The 19,866-nt window shown below is 39.0% G+C and overlaps 1 protein-coding gene across 1 annotated transcript; it reads left to right on the top strand.

Annotated features, from left to right (window-relative positions):
* The first annotated feature begins 163 nt into the window (after window positions 1–163).
* Window positions 164–19,751, top strand: LOC139813009 (uncharacterized). Its single transcript, XM_071778243.1, has 6 exons — window positions 164–462; window positions 12,112–12,343; window positions 14,365–14,605; window positions 16,968–17,120; window positions 17,492–17,699; window positions 18,238–19,751. Exons 2-6 carry the CDS (start codon window positions 12,137–12,139, stop codon window positions 18,392–18,394), a joined length of 966 nt encoding a protein of 321 aa, XP_071634344.1. The 5' UTR covers window positions 164–462; window positions 12,112–12,136; the 3' UTR covers window positions 18,395–19,751.
* The last annotated feature ends 115 nt before the right edge of the window (window positions 19,752–19,866 follow it).

Here is a 19,866-nt window from a genome sequence, read left to right as displayed (position 1 = left end):
GTTCTAAAGAATCGTCATGTAATAACCGTCCAATTTCAAGTATGTGCCCATGACAATCGATGCCCATGCCTCTCAATTATTACGGTGCGATACATGAGAGGCGCGCACGTGACCGTAGGAGCGGCGGTGGAGGCACGAAGATGCCTCCTCGCCGTGCCTTTTCCATTCCGTCGAGGTAGGCACGGCCGAGTATCGCATATACCGTTCCTCCTCGTAGGCATTCCAAGCGGGAATTCTCGAAAGCCAGTTGTGTTGTAGAAACCGTGGTGCGGCTTGCCCGCCGCTCGCCGATACTTTCGACCGGTCGTAAAGCCGACGTTTCGCAGCACCGTCCCGGTCGCTTTCAGTAACACAGAATTTCGCCACGAAAACGGACACGATCGTTTTGCCTATCGTGGACTATCGTGGAGTCGCAGAGCCCCGGCCCGGAGGCCCCACCGGCGAACCGTACATAAAATTCTGGTGAGTTATGCGCGCATTTCTACCTGTCCGTCTACCTGCGAAATCGACGGTCACTTCTGTCGGAGATCCATCCTTAACCGTTGAATAGGACCTCGCTCGGCTGTTCAATATTTCAAACGTCGAGGCGTCGGTTCTCTAACTGAAATTTACAGTTTAGACATGTTATTTTTTTTTTTTGCGGAAGAGCGCTCAGTTCCGACGTTATGTTTGCGGCAAAACGTATTGAAAATATATATTGGTAAACATGTCAATGGCAGTACAGCGAAACTTTTCGCATTTACGTGCTGTTTGCAATAACATGCTGTGACAGAGGAGACATGTTTTTTATTGTTTTAAAAAGTATTTTAATTAGATAATGTTATTATATAAAATAAAAAAATTAAATAAAATATATTTATCAAAATTTTTTAAGTATTCTCTATTTCCATTATTTGGTATGGATTAAATTATTCATGTGTGTGCAGGTAAAAACAAATTGACGTCTACTAATATTTAAATAATATCTAATAATTTTTAATAATAATATTTAACATTAATTAAATTAATTCAATTTCATCATGATAATCTTATTATGACATTAATTTCAACAATTAAAAATATCTAATAATATATTCTATCGCAATATTGATTTGATATTATTGTCATAGAATTATTAATAAATTTTAAGAAATCAATTCACGAACATTATTATCTATAATCTATTCAAACTTCAATTATTTAAATTGCCTTCACATTCATATTAAGTTTAGAATCGAGATCACTCGTTTCTGCGTGATGCCAGCCCCTCGTCATCGTAGAAAATAGCCATTAAACGGATTACGAATGCTCTAATTTTGTGATTTATGTGCCAAGAAGTAGTCACAGAGAAATTGCTTAAATGACCATCAACATTCGAAAAATTGGAATAAATTGCAGTTTAAACAATTTAGAAGAAATTGTTTTTAAAAAACATTAAAATTTAGTAAGAAGCGGAAGATTATTTTAGTGTTATTGCGCTGAAATATATATATAATATATGTCATTTCGAGTTTTATTTTCAAACTGTTTTTTGATAAATCTAAAATCATCGGAATTGCTAGATTTAGCTATTTTTAGCAATTTACTGTCAAATATAGAATTTATATAATTATCGAGTTTTAATCACTGAGAATAAATTACGTTAACAGCCAGTGAGACACGTAAAAGTTTATTTTAGAGCCGATAACCGATATCCATCGTTTAAAGTTTACCGTTCAAATTGATTTTTGACATTCCTGAAATCGACGAAGTCATTTGGTCTCGCTATGTTTAGAAATTCACCGCGAGTTTTTATTTGCGAAATGCGTTTCGCGAGTTTCTCAGTTCTCGAGAAGCGAGGAAAACCTCACGAACGAAATGTCAGGGCTGAAACCATTTGCATGAGCGATTCCTTTGTCTGGATTCTTCGGGCAGGGCGAGGCTCGCTGTTTCCGCTTTAGAAGCTTCGATTATCGCCACTAGCGGGCCGTGTCATCGCGAACGACACCATTTCCGGGATCTTCGATCGATTATCCGCGTCACGAATAATGCTTCTGCGTCGTGTTGCGTTTGTAGGAACGAAGGCCGCGCTCGCGGAGAGTACCGACGTGAAATCGTCGAACAATAAATTCTAATCGTCGCTTAGACGGTCCTTACGGCGCAATCAAGTCTTAATTAAGTCGAAAGGATCGCGGGGGCGAATGGCGGATCTCGCGGCGCAACATCCACGCCTAATTCCGGGATTGCGCCGTGCAATTTTGCCAAGCATTCGGCTTCGCTCCGTGCTCTACTTAACTAGCGATTTAATTTTCACTCGCGCCACTATTACGATCGTTAACGCCGCGGCCGAGTAATTAAACTGCTCTCTCTGATCATCTTCACTGTCCGCGAACGTGCGACGCGCCGTCGTCGTCAGTATCGTTGTCATATTGTGGGCGGCCTATAATCTCTCCGATCTCCCGGACACTCGTTTTGCTAGAAGTGGCCGATAACGACGAGATTTCTAAATGCTGCGAAACGAGACAGGATCGGTTTCTCTCCTCGTCTCGAGAGATCGTGGGAGTGGCATTTACGCCAGTCGGACAGCGCTTTTCATTGAAGATATCTTAATCGACCTAAAAATAATTAAATAGGATATTTTCATATCTCTGCAGAATAATTGTATGCGCGAGTATCAATTTGCAAATATCATTGAATTGTGACTTTACATTCAACTCACAAATATTTTATTCAAGCTCAAAGAAGAACCTACATGTCTATGAAAATAAAATATAATTTTTCTCGAGGCGGACCAGATCGTTTTGATTAAAACTACTCGTAATTTGATTCGCATTGCGTTAAAGTGAAATCCCTTTGTGGCAATGATAATTAAAAATTGCTTATGAGCGAAAAGCGGCCTTTAACTTTTTTTTTAGGCAGATGCCACTTCGTCATATTCTATTTACGACGCGACGTGGGCAGGTCACTTATATTACAAGGTGCTGTGCATCGATGCGTGGATCAGATTTCAGAATTGTGTGTAATTAACTGGCATATTCATGTAACAGTGAAAACAAAAACAAAATCGTAACGTTGTAGTAGGACACATTGATGTAAAGCTCCGCTTTGCACGGAAATTATATCTTATTACAGTGAAATTGATAGCTATCTAGCACCCACTACAAACTTCGAAATCAGGTCGACAGAAATAATTGCCATGTCGACCAAATATCTCGCCGGTAAACCGGTGTAACTTAAGAAAGTCAGCCATTAGAGAGAGAGAGAGAGCGCACTTGGTTCTCTCGAACCATAAATTAACCACTAGTAGTATTGTGATTTCAATTAAGTGATTTATCGCGCTACATTAGTCTGCATAATGTTTCACGTTCAACAGCATCCCTATATAATTGAACCTTTGCGGTAGACGAACTAATTCCGAAAAGACAACGCCCCTTTTCATTCGGATTTTCGCCGACAACGTCGTTTCCCATTCAAATTTTCCCTGTCGGCATCGTTTTTCATTCAAATTTTCCGTATTTTCGCTAAGTAAAGATGATGAAAAGCATCGTCAAAGAGATTCAATTCAAAATTTGTTCTTACTTCATAAAGTCTGATCAACTTCATCAGTGCTCATTGCAAACAAATAGTTCTTTTTTCTTCGTCTTATAATTCAGCGAGTGAGTCGCCGTCTAATTTCGAGAAGCTACACTTCTTCTGATGCGGATCAAAGAGGAAGACTCTGATTTCCTCGCGGTCCGCAAGCGCGCCGATATTATCCGGATGAGCGCACTTCCTCGTCAACAGTCGCGAAAGTAAGCGCGCGGAATATCGGGTCCGGCGAATCGCAATGTCGGCGACCGGACCGCGCGAACAACGGCCGCAACGGCGCGCGGTAGGCCTCGTCGATACGCATTCCTGGACGAGCGCAACGTTCTCAGCCTTTCAGCTCACGCGGCGGGAAAAGTGCTTAGCTTAAACTTTCTAAGCGTTTCACGTCGTGCCACGTCGCGGCTCATATTCGGCCAGGGCACACAAAAACAGAGACATACTTATGTGGTTCCTACAACGTAATAAGGAAAACCATAAAACCAAGTCTGTCATCGCGCAATCCCGATAAAACCGCACCCGAGACTTATTTATGCGATCGCAGTCGGCTGCTCTAACGAATGCAATTAGTACTCCACGCACGCCCGCTCTCTGCCCACCCGAGTCGTTTAATTACGTCCGTGGAAATTTTTGCACCCGCAGAAGCCGAAGTCGCTCGCACATAGTTTTCCCTTTCCGCTCATTAGGTTTTACTTGTGTCTAAAATCCTACATAATATATTATCTGAGATTCGTCGCGTTCCATTTCGATAAAAATACTTAATGCACGATCTCAAATTAAAATAAAAAAATTATTCAGAACTCCAAACAAGACAATTTGTAAAATTTATCATATTTTTGTTCAATATTTTTAAATTTTAATATACTTTTTTCTAAATTTAAGTATAATTTGTTAATATTTCTTATTTTGTTAAATATTCATCGTCATAATCTTATCGACATCATACATCTATAATATTAATACAAAACTTAAGTTTCTAAAGTTACCAAGTACTCTTTCGAACCAAACAATTTTGTTTATTTTTAATGTTATTTACGGATCCACCTTTTTTAGAAAGTACGAGCCTTATTACTTGCACCATCACAATTGTGAGGATCATCATCGGATACGTCAGTCATATTCTATATTATACGTTAGATCGCTAGCGTGCTATAATTTCTTGGGATGTAAAATGAGATATGCGAGACCGATGGTGCTATTATGCGGATTGCCGTTTGTGCTGCAGGAAGTCATGAATGCGGTAGAGTGTAATAAGAATGCAGCAAAACGAACGCGCCGATACTTTCACAAGTAAATCGCTCAGGTAGCTTCGCGCAGCTCAGGTAGCTTCACGCAACTCAGATACCTTAAGCAGATACCTCAGCCAGCTTATACGGAATCATTATATTATACTTCCGTATGAAATATTTACCATCATTACACATGGATATATTTTATTGCGATACATTTGTCAGAAGTAAACAATGGTAAAAATATTCACATTGTAAAAATTATGTGAGATTTTTTAATGGACATATTAATTACTCACAAGTATAAGTACTTATTAATTAGCAATTTGAGTAACGATTACACTTTACATTTCTTTCCTTCATATTTCAAGAATTAATTTGGCACCTTGTGCACATTGAAACGAGGAAGCGATGATTTGCAACTAACATTTTACGCCGACGCGATGGCATTTATACCATTTTTTTAATTAGCACTGAACCATAAATACATGGGATCCCTACTTGCTTATTTTAAAATTATTTTATTTCAATTCTATGTTATCGCTACGATATGTGATGTGTATTACGGATTTTCTAGCAGCTGCGAATGTAAAAGTCCGGTAAAATCGGACACGCACGCGCTTTCGAAACGCATAATAGAATTATATCGTATTCATTAATGTGATTGTCGGCGTACGAATAGAAATAAAATCCTCACCGCATGTACGCAACAAGACAAACCAATGTCAAAAATATGGTTAAAAAAATACGGAATATATGAAAACGCGTTATTGCGAACACGCGTCAGGACACGAGTTCGTGAATTCCTCAATAAAATACTAATTGTTTTCTCGTTAAGGATTAATTTTGATAGATTGAAGATTTAGAACGCGCGCTGGGATTAATTCATTGTGGTACCCATGTGACTCGCCTTCTATCAGAAGTAGGTGTGTAAGATGAGCGTCGCGCGTTACGTCCAAATTGTCATGCAAATATTGGACCGCGCACACATGGGCCAACACTATATTTGCCTTTTACACACAGTCGTGTTGGCCGCCCGCGGTCAACTGCAAGTACCGTTGCTTCGTTATCCAGGAATGATATACGCACACAGCCGTGCATAACACGTACACAGGCGCACAGCCAACACGTAAACCACGGATTACACGCTGTACGCCCGCGCACCTGTAAACAGAAGCCTCGAGGAAATCATTCTGACGATTACGGAGAAAGGAGAAGAGCGGTCAAGCGCCCGGAGCCGTTAACCGAAGCGTCCTCAACGCGGAAAACCACGTAGATATTCGCATACGAACGGTTCGCTCCCGACAAATTTTCATGAATACGACAGCAGATAACTCTCTCAATAATTTAATTAAAGGTACACGAACTTTAAATAGTGACTTATTTTTCTGTGAAAAGTAAAAAAGTCAAACAGTGATAAAAAATTTTCATCCAATCTGATATTATAAAACGTTTGTTCGCAACATCACGGTTAGTCGCTCATGTCCCGTTAAGTTTCGGTCTCGTTTTTTGCATGTTCGATGCTAGTGCACATTAACGGTGTAGACCATTAATGATGTATTGTACAAATAATAAAAAAAATTCTGCATAATGTAGTCTTAATCTCACTAACTCGATAAATATAATTATTCAGCTTTTTATGCGGTTGTGGAATTAGCAACATGCATAGATACAATATAAAACTTTGTTATATGTCCAATTTATCGGAAAATCACAGAACTATTGTTGTAACCACAATCCTTTTTTTTTTTAATCAATTTAGAGACTAAATTTTCGGAAAATATCGGAAAACAAGAAAATAATCAATCGACATTTAAATTTTCAATATATATGTATTGTATTTCTGTATAATACATGCGCTTTAAATTATAATTCTGCAAATCTATTTAGACTTGATTAAAGAATTTGATTTCAGTAATTACTTTCTCTCTTTATTCTAAAGCTAAATTCCTTGATATTTTCCATTTTATTTGTGAACTACAGATGTCACATTTGCGGGGAAGAGATTTTTTCGAAATATAGGCTACACAGTGAAAAAAAATCATTTTTTCAACTCTTTTTTGTTTTGTTTTAAAGCTTTTTCAAAAAGGGATCTATAATCTAGGAGCATTTCAGGATGGTGTTTTCCCGCCGTTATTTCAACACGCGGAATTCGAAGAAAAAGTCTGTTAACTCCGTGGCAAGACGAACACGCCGGCGTGGATAATTATTTGGCATACATTAGTCACAGAGAGCTTGGCCGAAGATTGCACTTCCTAAAATGCTTCGTTACCCACAGGCAAAATCGCGATTTAACTCCTCCTACCGATCGTTAACTGCACCGCGCAGAGATGCACAGCCGAGCGAGTCGATGATTGACGATGCGATCGAGAGTAATTAGGTATCAAGTCGCATTAATTACCGAACGGTAATCACTGATGCAACAGTACAGAACGTACTCGAACGTAATATCGCTTTGATTTCCCGATACGTGCCCCGGTACGAGTGTCTTGGAGTAATGACTTTCTAGAGAAATTGAAGTACCAAACATACAAATAAGGAGATTTCTAGAGTTATCAACTCGCAGTCTGGAAAAAATCTGTAAATGCAAACGTAGTACCGTTTGACGTTTCGTTAAACCTTTAAAATAAATTCGCTAGAGTTTGTTTACCGCGAAATTGATTGCCGTATTCTTCAGTCCATTTAAAACGATCGAATTCGTGTAGGAATTCACAATTTGTGATAGGGTAAAATCAGGTAAGATGGCCAAAAGAAAAGACGACTAACTTATGTTCTTTCAATCTAGCTCGCCATGAAACATCGAATAAACATGGGTTGGCCATCTTTTCTCTATAGCCATCTTACCCGAAATTACCCTAGAGAATTTTATTTATAATTTTATAATACAAAACACATTTAAAGAATGCATAAATATATAAAATATATATTAATAGAACACATATGCATGGCATATAAAATGATAAAATAAATTTTATTCTAAAATTTGACTAAATTCTTATAAGTCATTCAAAATGAGATTTTAGATAGGCTAGCTATTTTCCAATTTAAGCTTATCGCTTGTTCTCCTTAGCTCGATCTGTTGATTAATTTAACTCGAACAAATCTTCAGGAGGAAATTCCGGCGTTTGGAAGGGTTACATAATTAACGTGCGTTAATTGCGCGTTCAAAGCTGTTCCGAAGCGTTAAACGCGCGCTTCGAGAAGCTTTAATTTGCTTCAACAAAATCGAGAACTCGCACCGTTGCATGTCGCGCAACGTTCGTCTGTATGCGAGAAGAAAGTCGGCACTGCCGAAGGAATGCGGTGATTATCTCCGCGTAATAATCCGCTTGATGAATGCGCGCGGCCACTTATTTTTATCGAGCGAACGTGCCGCGGCAGCTGTGCGATAAACGTGCGGCATCGTGTCCTAGCTCGGCCGTTCTATAGTTCGTGTGTAACACACGCGTGTTAGCGATATACGAAGAGACCTCGATCGTTCTAACTGCGGGTTTCTAACTGCAGGTTTCTAACTGCGGGTAGTTGCGCATATACTGTCCCCGTGGGAAGCCTTGTATCCTCCTATCCTCCCAGACCCATCCCACCTCGCGTATACCCGTTGTAACTTCCAACATTCCAACCGGCACACGTCTCCACGGCGGGCAAGGCGTTGGGCGATTAATTGAGATGACATAGCCGCTTATTAGCATGGCGTTGCAATATGCAGTTGCCTCTATCCGCGTGGCACAAGTCAATATCCTCCTTTCGTGTCTATAGTTGCAAATCCAAATTTCGAGATAAACAGCAATAAAATAACAATAAGCCAATATCGTCTTATCGTCAATTTACTATCTATTACTATCAAAATATTATTTCCTTGTCTGCATTTTCCAGAGAATAGAGGCCAATTTCGCAAAAATTATTCCATTGAAATTCAAACAATTATCGATTATTTTATATAATTAAACGTATAGGTACAGTTGTTTCATTCGGCGCAGGCAATAGCCTCGGCATGAATGTAAATTCTGCGAATGCGAAAGCTAAATAAGTAATACGAAAGTTTTATGATACTTTTTTTTATTTAAATATTTAAACATTATTCATTAATTTTTTTTCCAAGTGAATAACGATATATTTTTTTCTCTTCTTTCTGATATCCTTATGAAGAAGAGTTAGAAAAGTATTGCAATTAAGACACGATAAAAAATTGCTGTTTCTGGATGAAGAAGTTTGAATTATATAAGTTAAAACGATAGAAAAGTTCTTCACATTTAATACGGCAAGATACTGATTCCTGTGAAATTTGTTCTGGAAGAAATATCACGCACATATTGCGCTACTAAATTAAAAATGCGAATATCTATATGTAATTTTGTATCATGTTAATATTCAAAGATCAATATACGCAAAATGTAATTATTCGTTAATACTGTTAGACAAAATGCTTATCTTCTTACGTATATTCGAGAAATGTATGTGTTCTCCTTAATATAAAGTTTAATTTGATGACCATTATGCCATAACGGCTCCTTATTGAATTACTCCTGTACCTTGCAATTAGAATAATCAACGTAATTCCCGTCTAGGGAATAGAGGGACAAATGTCACACCTATATTCAGACATGCCATATATCCAGTTCCAAGACAAGAAATGATTAACGAAATAATTACGTGAGAATGTCTCACGCGAATAGATACAAGGCTATTACTTAACACTTATCTATAATACTCTTTTCTAATTCAGCCTTGGAAAAACTAACCCGCAAACATATATTCATAACAGAACTGTGTTCTTCTTTTTTTCCAAAACTGATATAACGAGATACACAAAAAGATATAAAGTTTCTATTAAATAGCGAAGTAATAAATTCTTGACGATTGTGATAATCATCGATAAATAAAGCATCTCGCGTGCGAGTCATAAATGCAAGAACTAGAGTCATGAAACAGCGAAGTTGAGTCAGAGTTAGTCATACACATATTTTCGATGAAAGATAATAAGCCCGATTTACCGTCGCAAGTGCGACGTTCTTTATCGTCGCTTATCTGTCGCTTGAATACAGAGAAAGTTGACCGTGATAACCAAGACCCAAGAGGGAGAGAGAAATGTGCCGTGTAACACGTATTATAGGTATACATATTGCAGACGTACACATTGATTAAACGTGCACGTGGCCGCAGATGCACGTGTGTTCGTGCGATCGTAAATGTCACAGATTCCGCGTGTCCGCTGCTAAAACGTATTAATTTTAGCGTTGCCGCTCTCCGTTCGTCGCCCACCGTGTGACAAGCGCTAATTCATCACGCGCAGTCCTTCGCCAGGTGATTCGTTATGACCGATGAAAATCTCGCCCCGCGATCGAGATCCGTTATCGAGAGACAGCGGAGCGGCACTGATTCACGTGGCCGCGCGGCGAGTGTGCTGTCACTTCCGACTATTTTTCACCGAGTTACGAATCGCGTCGGGGCTCTCGACGCGTGACGGATACAGAGAAAATTGCGCGCGTCGGTCGACTCGCGCGATCGGAAGAAAGTATCGCAAGAAACCGGATGGTTCTTGCGCGCGCGCACGTCTTCCAAGTGCCAAGCTGACGTTCTTGTAATGTAAAGTTACGGCGCTTTCTATTGTGCGCATTCGTTCTTCGCGAATCTCCGTTATCCTGTTTGTGCGGATGACATTTGAGAATGACAGCATAAAGACACCTGCGTTATACGTAATCTTCAATTTCTGCGAGGGGCACGAGTTTCCCCCAGTCATCATAAAAGATATTCTTTTACAAACGATGCATACGTTAATTCAAAGCACTCGTTATCAATGAAAATGTTGCCTCGCGAGCAAAGGACTTGTATAGAAACATCATAAAATATCCTCTGCTTTTCTCGCGTTACCTTTCGTCAAACAACGTTAAAACGCGAACAAATGAAACATAAATAACAACGTTTCGTTTCATTTCGCCGGAGGGGACTTTGGAAATATCAGAAATGCGGAAACGCTTGCGAGAAAGCTCCTTGAGGATGCTACCGTGCAATATGCGAGGCAAACATCGGTTTCACGTCCCGGCGCGGCGCGGCGTATCTCTTTTAGCGTATACATATATTTATGTCTGATATGCATCGGACAATGCTCTTCGAGGAATGCATCTACCATTCCGCGTGTACGAGCTGACATTTACATACCGCGAGAGAGGGAGAGGAGAAGGAGAAGAGAAAGAGAAAGGAAATATCTCGCTCTCCGAGAGAGAAATTCGTACACGGACTACGCATCGCAGGCGTCTCTCGAGTTACACGATCGATGCGCACGTTTCACCGACGTTATATTATTCGCCCGCATTAATCCTTCGATTCACGGTGCGAGTCACCGCGATGCTCGATGTGCCATTGCGCCGTATAGATATCGACCGGCGAGAAAGCGTATATACGCCTCGCGAAGAAACATTTCGCACCGTCGGAGAAATGTCCCTCCGTACGACTGGTGAAATACGAGTCTGGGTGGGTTTAATCGATTCGGCACATTAGCGGTACACGGTTCCGCCGCTATCAAGTCAGCCGAGCGAGGAGAACGAAACGCGCTCGCGCGATTTTCAGCGATCGTCGAAATTCTGTCGCGTACGTCTAACGCGGCTGCGAAGGAGTTCTCCCCGTCCCCCGATCCCTGTGGTATGCGATTTCGCGACGATCGCGGAAAATCGACAGTCGACTTGTACGTACGGTCGAGGCTAGATACGGTTTAGAAAGGCAAGTGATTCTCCCCAGCAAAAGCGAACCCCGCCCCGCCGTTCACTTTTCACCGAAGGAACCAATTCCTTCGGCTGCACTTCTCGGACTCTCCTCGACTCTTCTGTCTGCCGAGAGAGCCTTTACTTGTTAAAACAAAAACTCAATTTTTCATGAGTTGTTTCGAGCGTTTCTATATTTAAACTCTTGCGGAATTTCTAACGGATTTTAGATGCAACAATTCTGAAATTCAGAACGTCAATTTTAGCAAAAAAATAACTGGAAGTACTGATTTTTATTTTAATTTTAATTCAGTTTAATGTTTAAAATTATATATAATAATATTTTCCTATCTTTTATTTTATAAACGTAAATGAAAAATTTTCAACTTATTAGAGAACATTTATTAATTCTCTGGGTAACCATAATCGTATCCTGGTAATTCAAATTGTTAAAATATCATATTTTGATAATTTAAGTTATTAAATTTCGATGAAATTGAATTTATGAAATATATATAATACCATTAAAAATACATAAGTGCAATAGTCTGCTCACTAAACATTTCTTGTTGATGTGCTGAGACTAGATAAAAAATAAATTCGTTATTCTACGATATTAACGACTATCTCTTTCATTTTTGCAGAGTTCCGTCGCGACAATCTGTCACAATGGATGTCGAAACCGGGGCCATTCTGGCCCTGCAGATATTGGCTCTGTGTTCGATAGTCGCAGCCCTACTGGCTTACTTGATGCGACAGTCCAGGAATGCCGCCGACGAATACGAGTCGCGTAACAGACGTCATGTACTCGTTACCAGCTGTGATACATGCGTAGGTTTGCAGATCGCCCTTGCACTCTACGAAGCCGGTTACAAGGTAATAACGGCCGCGTGTACCGCCATAAATTAACGGCGGCATAAACTTCACCGTACATTCGCCTCCGTTACGCTGCCAGTCGCCGATATTCCCTCCGCGGCTCGGTGAATATTCAAAATTGAGAACCGCGCTTATGCGAATGCCCCGAAGGCTGCGCCGGCTGCGCGAAGTAACGGCTCGCCGGATTTATTACGTGGGAACCGCGCTGAACTTTTTGCAAGCCGATGATTATCGGAAACGCGCATAAACAAACGCCGACAAAGTCTTGCGTTACCGCACGGCCGCGGCGTATCAAGTATGACTCGTTTCTCCCTTTCTTGCGATCCATGATTATGCGCCGGAATTGGGTCAAAGCGATTATTCGGACTGTCTCCTAGTCAGCTCTGTAATTGCATAAATCTCGAATTTGTAACGGGAAGCCGTGCTGTATTCCGAGAAGAACATTCATATTTGTCATCTTTACTTTTTCTTTTATTATACACGCGAGATGGAGTAGCTTCGCGAGAGTGGCTGTCAGCTAGTTTCGGGCACGCCGGCTTAAACCGGATAGACGTCGGATCCTTTGCACGTCCACTCTTTCCGCGGTTTCGCGAATCTAAACGACTAAAGTTGAGCCGGTGTGCCGTGCAACGCGACGACAACCGTTGAAACGCAATATCCCCGCGGCCTTACGTCAGAATCCCCCATTATCCCTTCGAGCGTGCAACATATTTCAGATTGTCGGAGCCCGGGCTCCAAATTAGTTTCCTCATGTCAAGGGAGCGGAACATCGGTGAGCCCTTAAATCAGTTCTGCCGACAGTTCCTCGACAGGTATTCACGTATCCGCCGGTCCCGTTGAGTATATCGTGTCACCACTCAAGAGCCCCCGCCAAAGATTACCACCGAAAAAGATAGATACTCGGCAAAGTCAGATTTTATCTGGGTAATAACTTGCAGGTTGCAGGAGAAGCGTCCTTCGGACGCTAATCTTGCGAGAACTTCTTCGCCAAAGGGGTTCGAATCGAATAGCAATATTATATTTATTACTTCTCAAAAGATTCTCTTAACCAACAGGGCAATAATTTCATCCCTCTCGTGATCCGTGCGTAATATATACTCGAAAAAGTTTAATACAATAATTTAACGTAATCGGTTCTCTAAAATTCATTGAAGTTAGTTTTGTCGCTTAATGGCTGCGCCTTTCAACTTTTAACATTTAGGTTGGTATTTAACGTCGAAATCTCGTTCGGTTTCGTTAATTAGCAATTCGCAGTCAATCAGTTTACGTCACTCGCATGTCCATACTTTAATTGAACTAAACGGAATTTTCATGTAGTACAAAGGCAAAATTGATATAGGTCATTTGCGTACTTTGGATTCCAATTGCGGTTCGATTGTACCGTGCGTTCTGATATTCAAGCTTTGGATTACCTATTACCTTTCGTACATCAAAAGCTGCATGCATCAAAGGACCGCAATCGATTTACATGAATACCTTCAACCGCTTTAATTGACCTTAGCATTTAATAATTCAAAGCAAAATTATACTGATTATATGGAAAGGTATTTTAAAATTTAGAACTTAAGACACAAGATTGTTTAAAAGCCGAAGTTTTTTGGAGATATACAAAATAAGAAAATTAATTTTAAGGACTGATGTCGATATTAATATTGCTAACAAAATAATAATTCAAGAGCTAAAAATGATATTTACGTTCATATAATAGAATACGATTAAATTTAATCGATTAAAATGGTATTTAACAATTGAAATTTTAACCAACCCTTATAAAATCTCTTCTGTAATTAGAGGTAGCGCCTGAAGGAAGAATTTCAAGTTTTTTGTCTCTTATTTGAGGTTCATTAGTCACAATTGAGCCTATGTGTCATTTAACATGACCTATCAACGTCAAAGCGTATCGCGCGGTATTAAGCGGTGCCAATATGGTGTGTAACGGAGTGACACGTGGAATGTGGGGTTGCGGCAGCGGTGGTCTTTCAAAACATAATGTATAACATGTCATGTTCCCTCCGCGACAGGTGTTCGCGGGTTTGCTGGACCCAACGGGTGGCGCGCCGTCGGTCAAAATCTTGAAGGCGATCGAGCTGGAACGGCAGAAAGAGGACGAGCCCGATGGTACGAGCGATGGTGGTCCGCAGCAACCGGAAGCCGCACGTGCCCGCGGTCAAATTGTGCCATTGGAATTGGACCCGACGAGGGAGGACAGTTTGCGTGCTTGTTTGGACGCTGTCCGGGCTAAACTTCCGGCCGGCGAGGATGGCAAGATGTTTTATTCATTTAGCCCGGTTTCTTTGGTTAACCGTTGAATCGAGCCGGCCGAGAGATGACCGCAATACCGAATGTAAAGTAAATAGAAAGTTAGAAGTAACTAACCTGAGAGAAAATTTAACTGAAAATTAAATGGACGTCGGTGCACAAGATTGAGATATTAATAAAAATAATTAGCTTTCTCAAATTAGTAACTATTTACAAAAATACAATTTAATATATATAGAAAGTAAGAAAAAGAGAAAGAGACAGAAATAACCTTTTGCATGGATTTCATACTTTCGTTTTAATAGCATTATAAAAAATGTATGATCAGAGGAAATAGAAGCTGTCGTATAATATTCAAGTCTTTCAAGATCAGTATGCGAATTTTTAATTTGCGTTTCATTTCTCGGAATGAATTATTATCGGTACTGAAGAAACTGGGCAATATATTCGTGTTCACAGTACATTAAATGCGCTAGATAAGAAGAGAATTTTCGAATAGGCAAAAGTCTTTTCAGTATTACTAATTCAAAAAAGCTTTAATTACATCTTCGTGCAAAAAAGTAGTTAGTCAATGTTGTACCACGTATATATTACGTAAATGATATCTTCACACGTAACTTATGTAGAAAGTATGTACATAAAGTGTGTACATAAAGTGTGCACGTAAATAACGCTTTTAACGGCTACACTTTCCCTGTCTCTTTGTATTTTGATTTAATTTATAATTACTTCCTTGAGACGTTACGGCACTAACCTGCTAAAGCCATTCTGGCGTCAGTATTAAAGTCATTGTTCAATATTAACTTCTACTCTTCCATCTAAAACGCTTAGTTGCAAAATTCAATAGGGTTTCGCTTGATATAGATGAACAATGCATTGAAACAAGGAATAACTTATTCGTTTTTATAAGGTTTTTCGCCCTGTTTGCAATTTGCTGATTGCGCAAAAGGAAATGTATTTACATACAAATGCGGGAAATTCCATCAATTTAATAATGCACATTACTAATTTATATTATTTTACTAGTACCCTAATATATATGTAGCTATTTAAAAAAACTTTTTTGGCTTTATAATTTATTTAAAAAAACTTTTTTGGCTTTATAATTTATCGCAAATTATAATGCGAAAAATAACTAATCAGAAAATCCAACATTATTTCCATATATAAATTGAATATGTATTTTATCGGTCACATAATTGCGCTAAAAAACATTGAATCTGTATTTCTTTTAATTTAAAAACATTTAAAAACTTCTCATAATTACTATTTCACTTCAGTGTTGCATGACGCACATTTAATTTTAATTAACTGCACTAATTGTGATAACTGAGCAAACACAAGAAAAATAAAATAATTTTTCATACAAATTGTAACGAGCGTCAGTTATTGCATGTTCTCGAATATTTAATTCAGCTACAGATAAGTTGAAAGTTTCTACTTATTCAATTTCACTTTTATATACGGTTTCGTTAGTTATATTATTAGTTATCACCGCGAGAAGCACCAGTGAACTTAGAGTAATTCATCTCGTAATAATTTAATAAAATTTGATATTGAACGAATAATGTTTTAGATATAGAATCCGTGCCCGTTTTCTATAATAAATTCAACCAGCTTGTTAGGTTCAATAAAGTGCCCCGAGACTTTATCGGTGATGGATACCTAGATGTTGGTATAATAGAACTATTAAGTGTACGAGATCGGGGAAGGTATATGAATTAAATACCAGGATTTTTACGGAAAGTGCTTAAAAAGACAGAAAAGTAAAATACTCGAATACATCATTCAAAACTTTAATGCACTTTCAACTTTCTTTTCATGATTCCAATAAGATTTTTACGAGACGCGTATTTGCATTCGCATAGATTTGTCGTGCAATATATCTTGCGCACATAATGGAAGTTTGCATAATGGGAAAACACGAGGAAATAACATACTTTCATCGCGTAGAATAAATAAGCGCATACGTCATATTCGCAGATTTTTGCTATTCGTTATACCCCGCGAACTGTCAGACAAATATTTTTCGTCGCGAAAAATGAGATGGAAGCGCCGAATATATTTGTTTAGTTAGCGCGGCTAGCGAACGGAAAGGCGCACTTTCATTTTATAAGTCATACTTCCGATTGGAGAAATGCAATTTCAAATGCTCGATATCACCGGGGACCGCAATTGCAGCCATCTTGGGCGGTATTTTCTCGCGATTGCCTTCCGCTCGTTATATATAATATATATAACGACGTTCTCATCAACGTGAGCGAAGTTCGACGAAATAAATTTCCATCTGTCTCGTTTCCGCGCAACGACCCGCGAAGACGATCGCTTCGAGTACGTTAAAGCGTTGAACTTTATTTATTTGCAGGTCTCTGGGCAGTCGTGCACACGGGCGGCTTGGTTTTACCAGGTGTTATAGAAAAACAAACCAGCTCAATGTGGGAGTCCATGTTGCGTCATAACTTGGTTGCTCCACTGAGAACAGCCAGAGTATTCATCCCACTTTTACGTATCAAGAGAGGTTTGTAGAATACTTGTCGAAATCCTAAGATTATTGTCTGCCGCTATATAAAAGACTAACATTTATTTTTATCTCGTTTTAAAGAGGGTAATTGCTTTTTGGGCGACGAAAAAATTACAGCTTCAATCAATATAAAAATGAAAAGTCTTTCACTACGAAAATAATCGAGTCGAGATTTCTCCGTCAGTCTAATTGTAAGTTAATGAGAAATTTGCTCGCTTCTCGAGGAGAAGTGAATTGCTCCTTTGAAAGCTGCGGCAATGCACAATAGCATCGAAGTAGAGCACTCGACGTAGCAAGGAGACTATTCACTGATAGCAAAACCATCTTCATTCTTTAAGCGGCTTATTGAAAATGTTTCTATTCCTAAGGCCGCATCGTTCTTTTGGGCGACTCCGAGACGAGCTACGGTGGCAAAGTGGGCTCCGGGCTGGTGGCGTTCAGCGCGTCCCGAAGAGCCGTGGAAGGTGCCGCGGAGGCGTTAAAAAGCGAATTACATTCATCGGGCGTCGACGTCGTACTTCTCAAACCGCCGCCCGTAAATCCCTTCGTTCTTTATGCATCGCCCGTTCTCAAGACGTAAGACGCTACCCAACTATCAGTTTACGATGTCTTGTTTCCGCGGGCTAACAAAGATGTTAAGTCGGCTGCAGGCATCGCGCCCGAAAGTTTTGCAAGCTGCTTCACAGTTTCGCTCTCTTTCGCCGAGAATATGCTCTCCCCTCTCTTCTTTCTCTCTCACGTACACAATTCTCTCGTTAACGATATTAAAATTCCAATTTTAGAAATTGGGCCATTATTCCGTATTTCAGAATCATTGCTTTTTCGATCACTTATTTTTAGAAGCGTGATGATGGGAAGAATGACAAAGGATATCGTTTTCTGTTACTAATCTAATTTTGATGAGCAAAGAAAAATGTAATTTTGTCCATGGAATTAAATTTAATTATTTAATTGATTAAATTAGGTCACTGCATTAGGGAGAAAGAAACAGAGAGAAAGAGAGAGAAAGAGCGTCAATATTTTAGAGTCTTTAAAATTTATCCGTAACTTTCCTCTGTGCCAATGCATGGCGGCTTATGATGGACTTAATTGAACAGTGCTTAATTATTTGCAGGGTCGACGTGGAGTCTGGTGTAACAGCCTCGGAAGGGACGTGGACCGCTCCGCTATCGATTCATTCCATACAGAACGCTCTGATTCCTGCGATTACGACGTCGTGTCCTCTAAGCGTTTACGATATGTCTGTCAAGCCGAGGCTCTTCTGTCGATAATTCCGTCCACGTCGCGTAAACGGACCGAAAGATCGCGAGACGTAATAATATCGTGAGACTCTTCGAGTTGATGCGATACGCGCGCGGTAGGTAGGTATACGGGAACAATGGGACGTGGAATATAATGGTACACGCGGTGTCATTTGCGTTGACGTGTCATTCCCGCGTGCCCTAAAGCATCGCATGCGGGATTTCTTTCTCGATTTCGCGGTAGGCGACACTTCCTGCGTGTGAATGATGTCATTTTTTCATGCGCTTGTCTCGAGCGGCATCAATAATGAGTTCTCACCTTTATTGTCCATTCATTTTTGTACCTATCGTGTTTGCTGTCAAATTCCAGTATCAATTCGAGGAGATATTTAATAAAACAGTCGATAATTTTCATCGCCGCTAGATTAAATTCGTGATAACTCTTACTCTTAATAAGTGTATTTTTCATCTCTTTTTCCTTCGAAAATAAAATTATTCTAATGTAGTTTTACGTTGTAAAAATAATTGTCTCCAAAATAACTATTACAGGGATTAATATATTTTAAAATTGGACATTGGAATCCGGTAGATTTATCTTCGATTGCGATATTTAAATATTTGGTTGTGTTGTGACTTCATGAAATGTATATTTCAAGAGGTTGAAACAAAAAATATGTTTCACTTGAAAGGTTCCGATGGACGTGTATGCGAAGTTAAAAGAATTTTCTACATTTGCGTATGTGTAAATATCAGATCTATAATACATGAAATGCCTGAATAACTTTCGTACATTTGAAAATATACAACAAGAATTTTAAATATGTAATTTGCATAGTTTTAAAAAGCGAGAACATGATGAATAATCCTTTGTCCTTTACGATTATTATTTTTTGAGTTTTTTTCAAACGGAGTTTTCAATGAGTTTGCTTTTAAATAAAGTTTTAATAATAAAGATTAATGTATTTTCTCTTACATGTCTCTACATCACAATTAAAATTATAAAAATAGTGTTTAATTTTTCTTCAAATCTACAAAAGTTATTCTGTCGTCTTGTTCTCGATAGAATATTCTATATAATTTGTATATAGGTCAACCTTTCACGAAAGCTATTTGAAATTTATAAAGCATGATTAAAATGTGAAGCTTTTGCCAATAAATCTATTTTAGATGATCTATATATTTTAGATAAAAATAATAGATTTTTTTTTTAAAGATTTTAACAGATACAAATGTAATTGTATTAAGTTAAAATAAAAAGTAATTTGCAATATATCCTATACGATTACGTGTAACATCGATAATAGTGTTGTATGTATTGTTCGTTAAAGTAATGTGTAAAATAATATGGAAATAAAATAGGCTCTTGTGGCGGTATCTCAATTTTCAACTTGTTGTCTCATTAATAGTCAAAACATTCAAAATGTGTAAATCACGTTTGTCTTATACTTTTAATATACAAATAACTAGTTTAGCATAAGAGCGTATGTTTTTAGCGGTAAAAT

The sequence above is a fragment of the Temnothorax longispinosus genome, chromosome 5 (genome assembly GCF_030848805.1).
Source record: "Temnothorax longispinosus isolate EJ_2023e chromosome 5, Tlon_JGU_v1, whole genome shotgun sequence".
NCBI lineage: Eukaryota > Metazoa > Arthropoda > Insecta > Hymenoptera > Formicidae > Temnothorax > Temnothorax longispinosus.
Note: the sequence above shows the minus strand (reverse complement) of the source record. Positions and strands in the feature narration are given on the sequence as shown.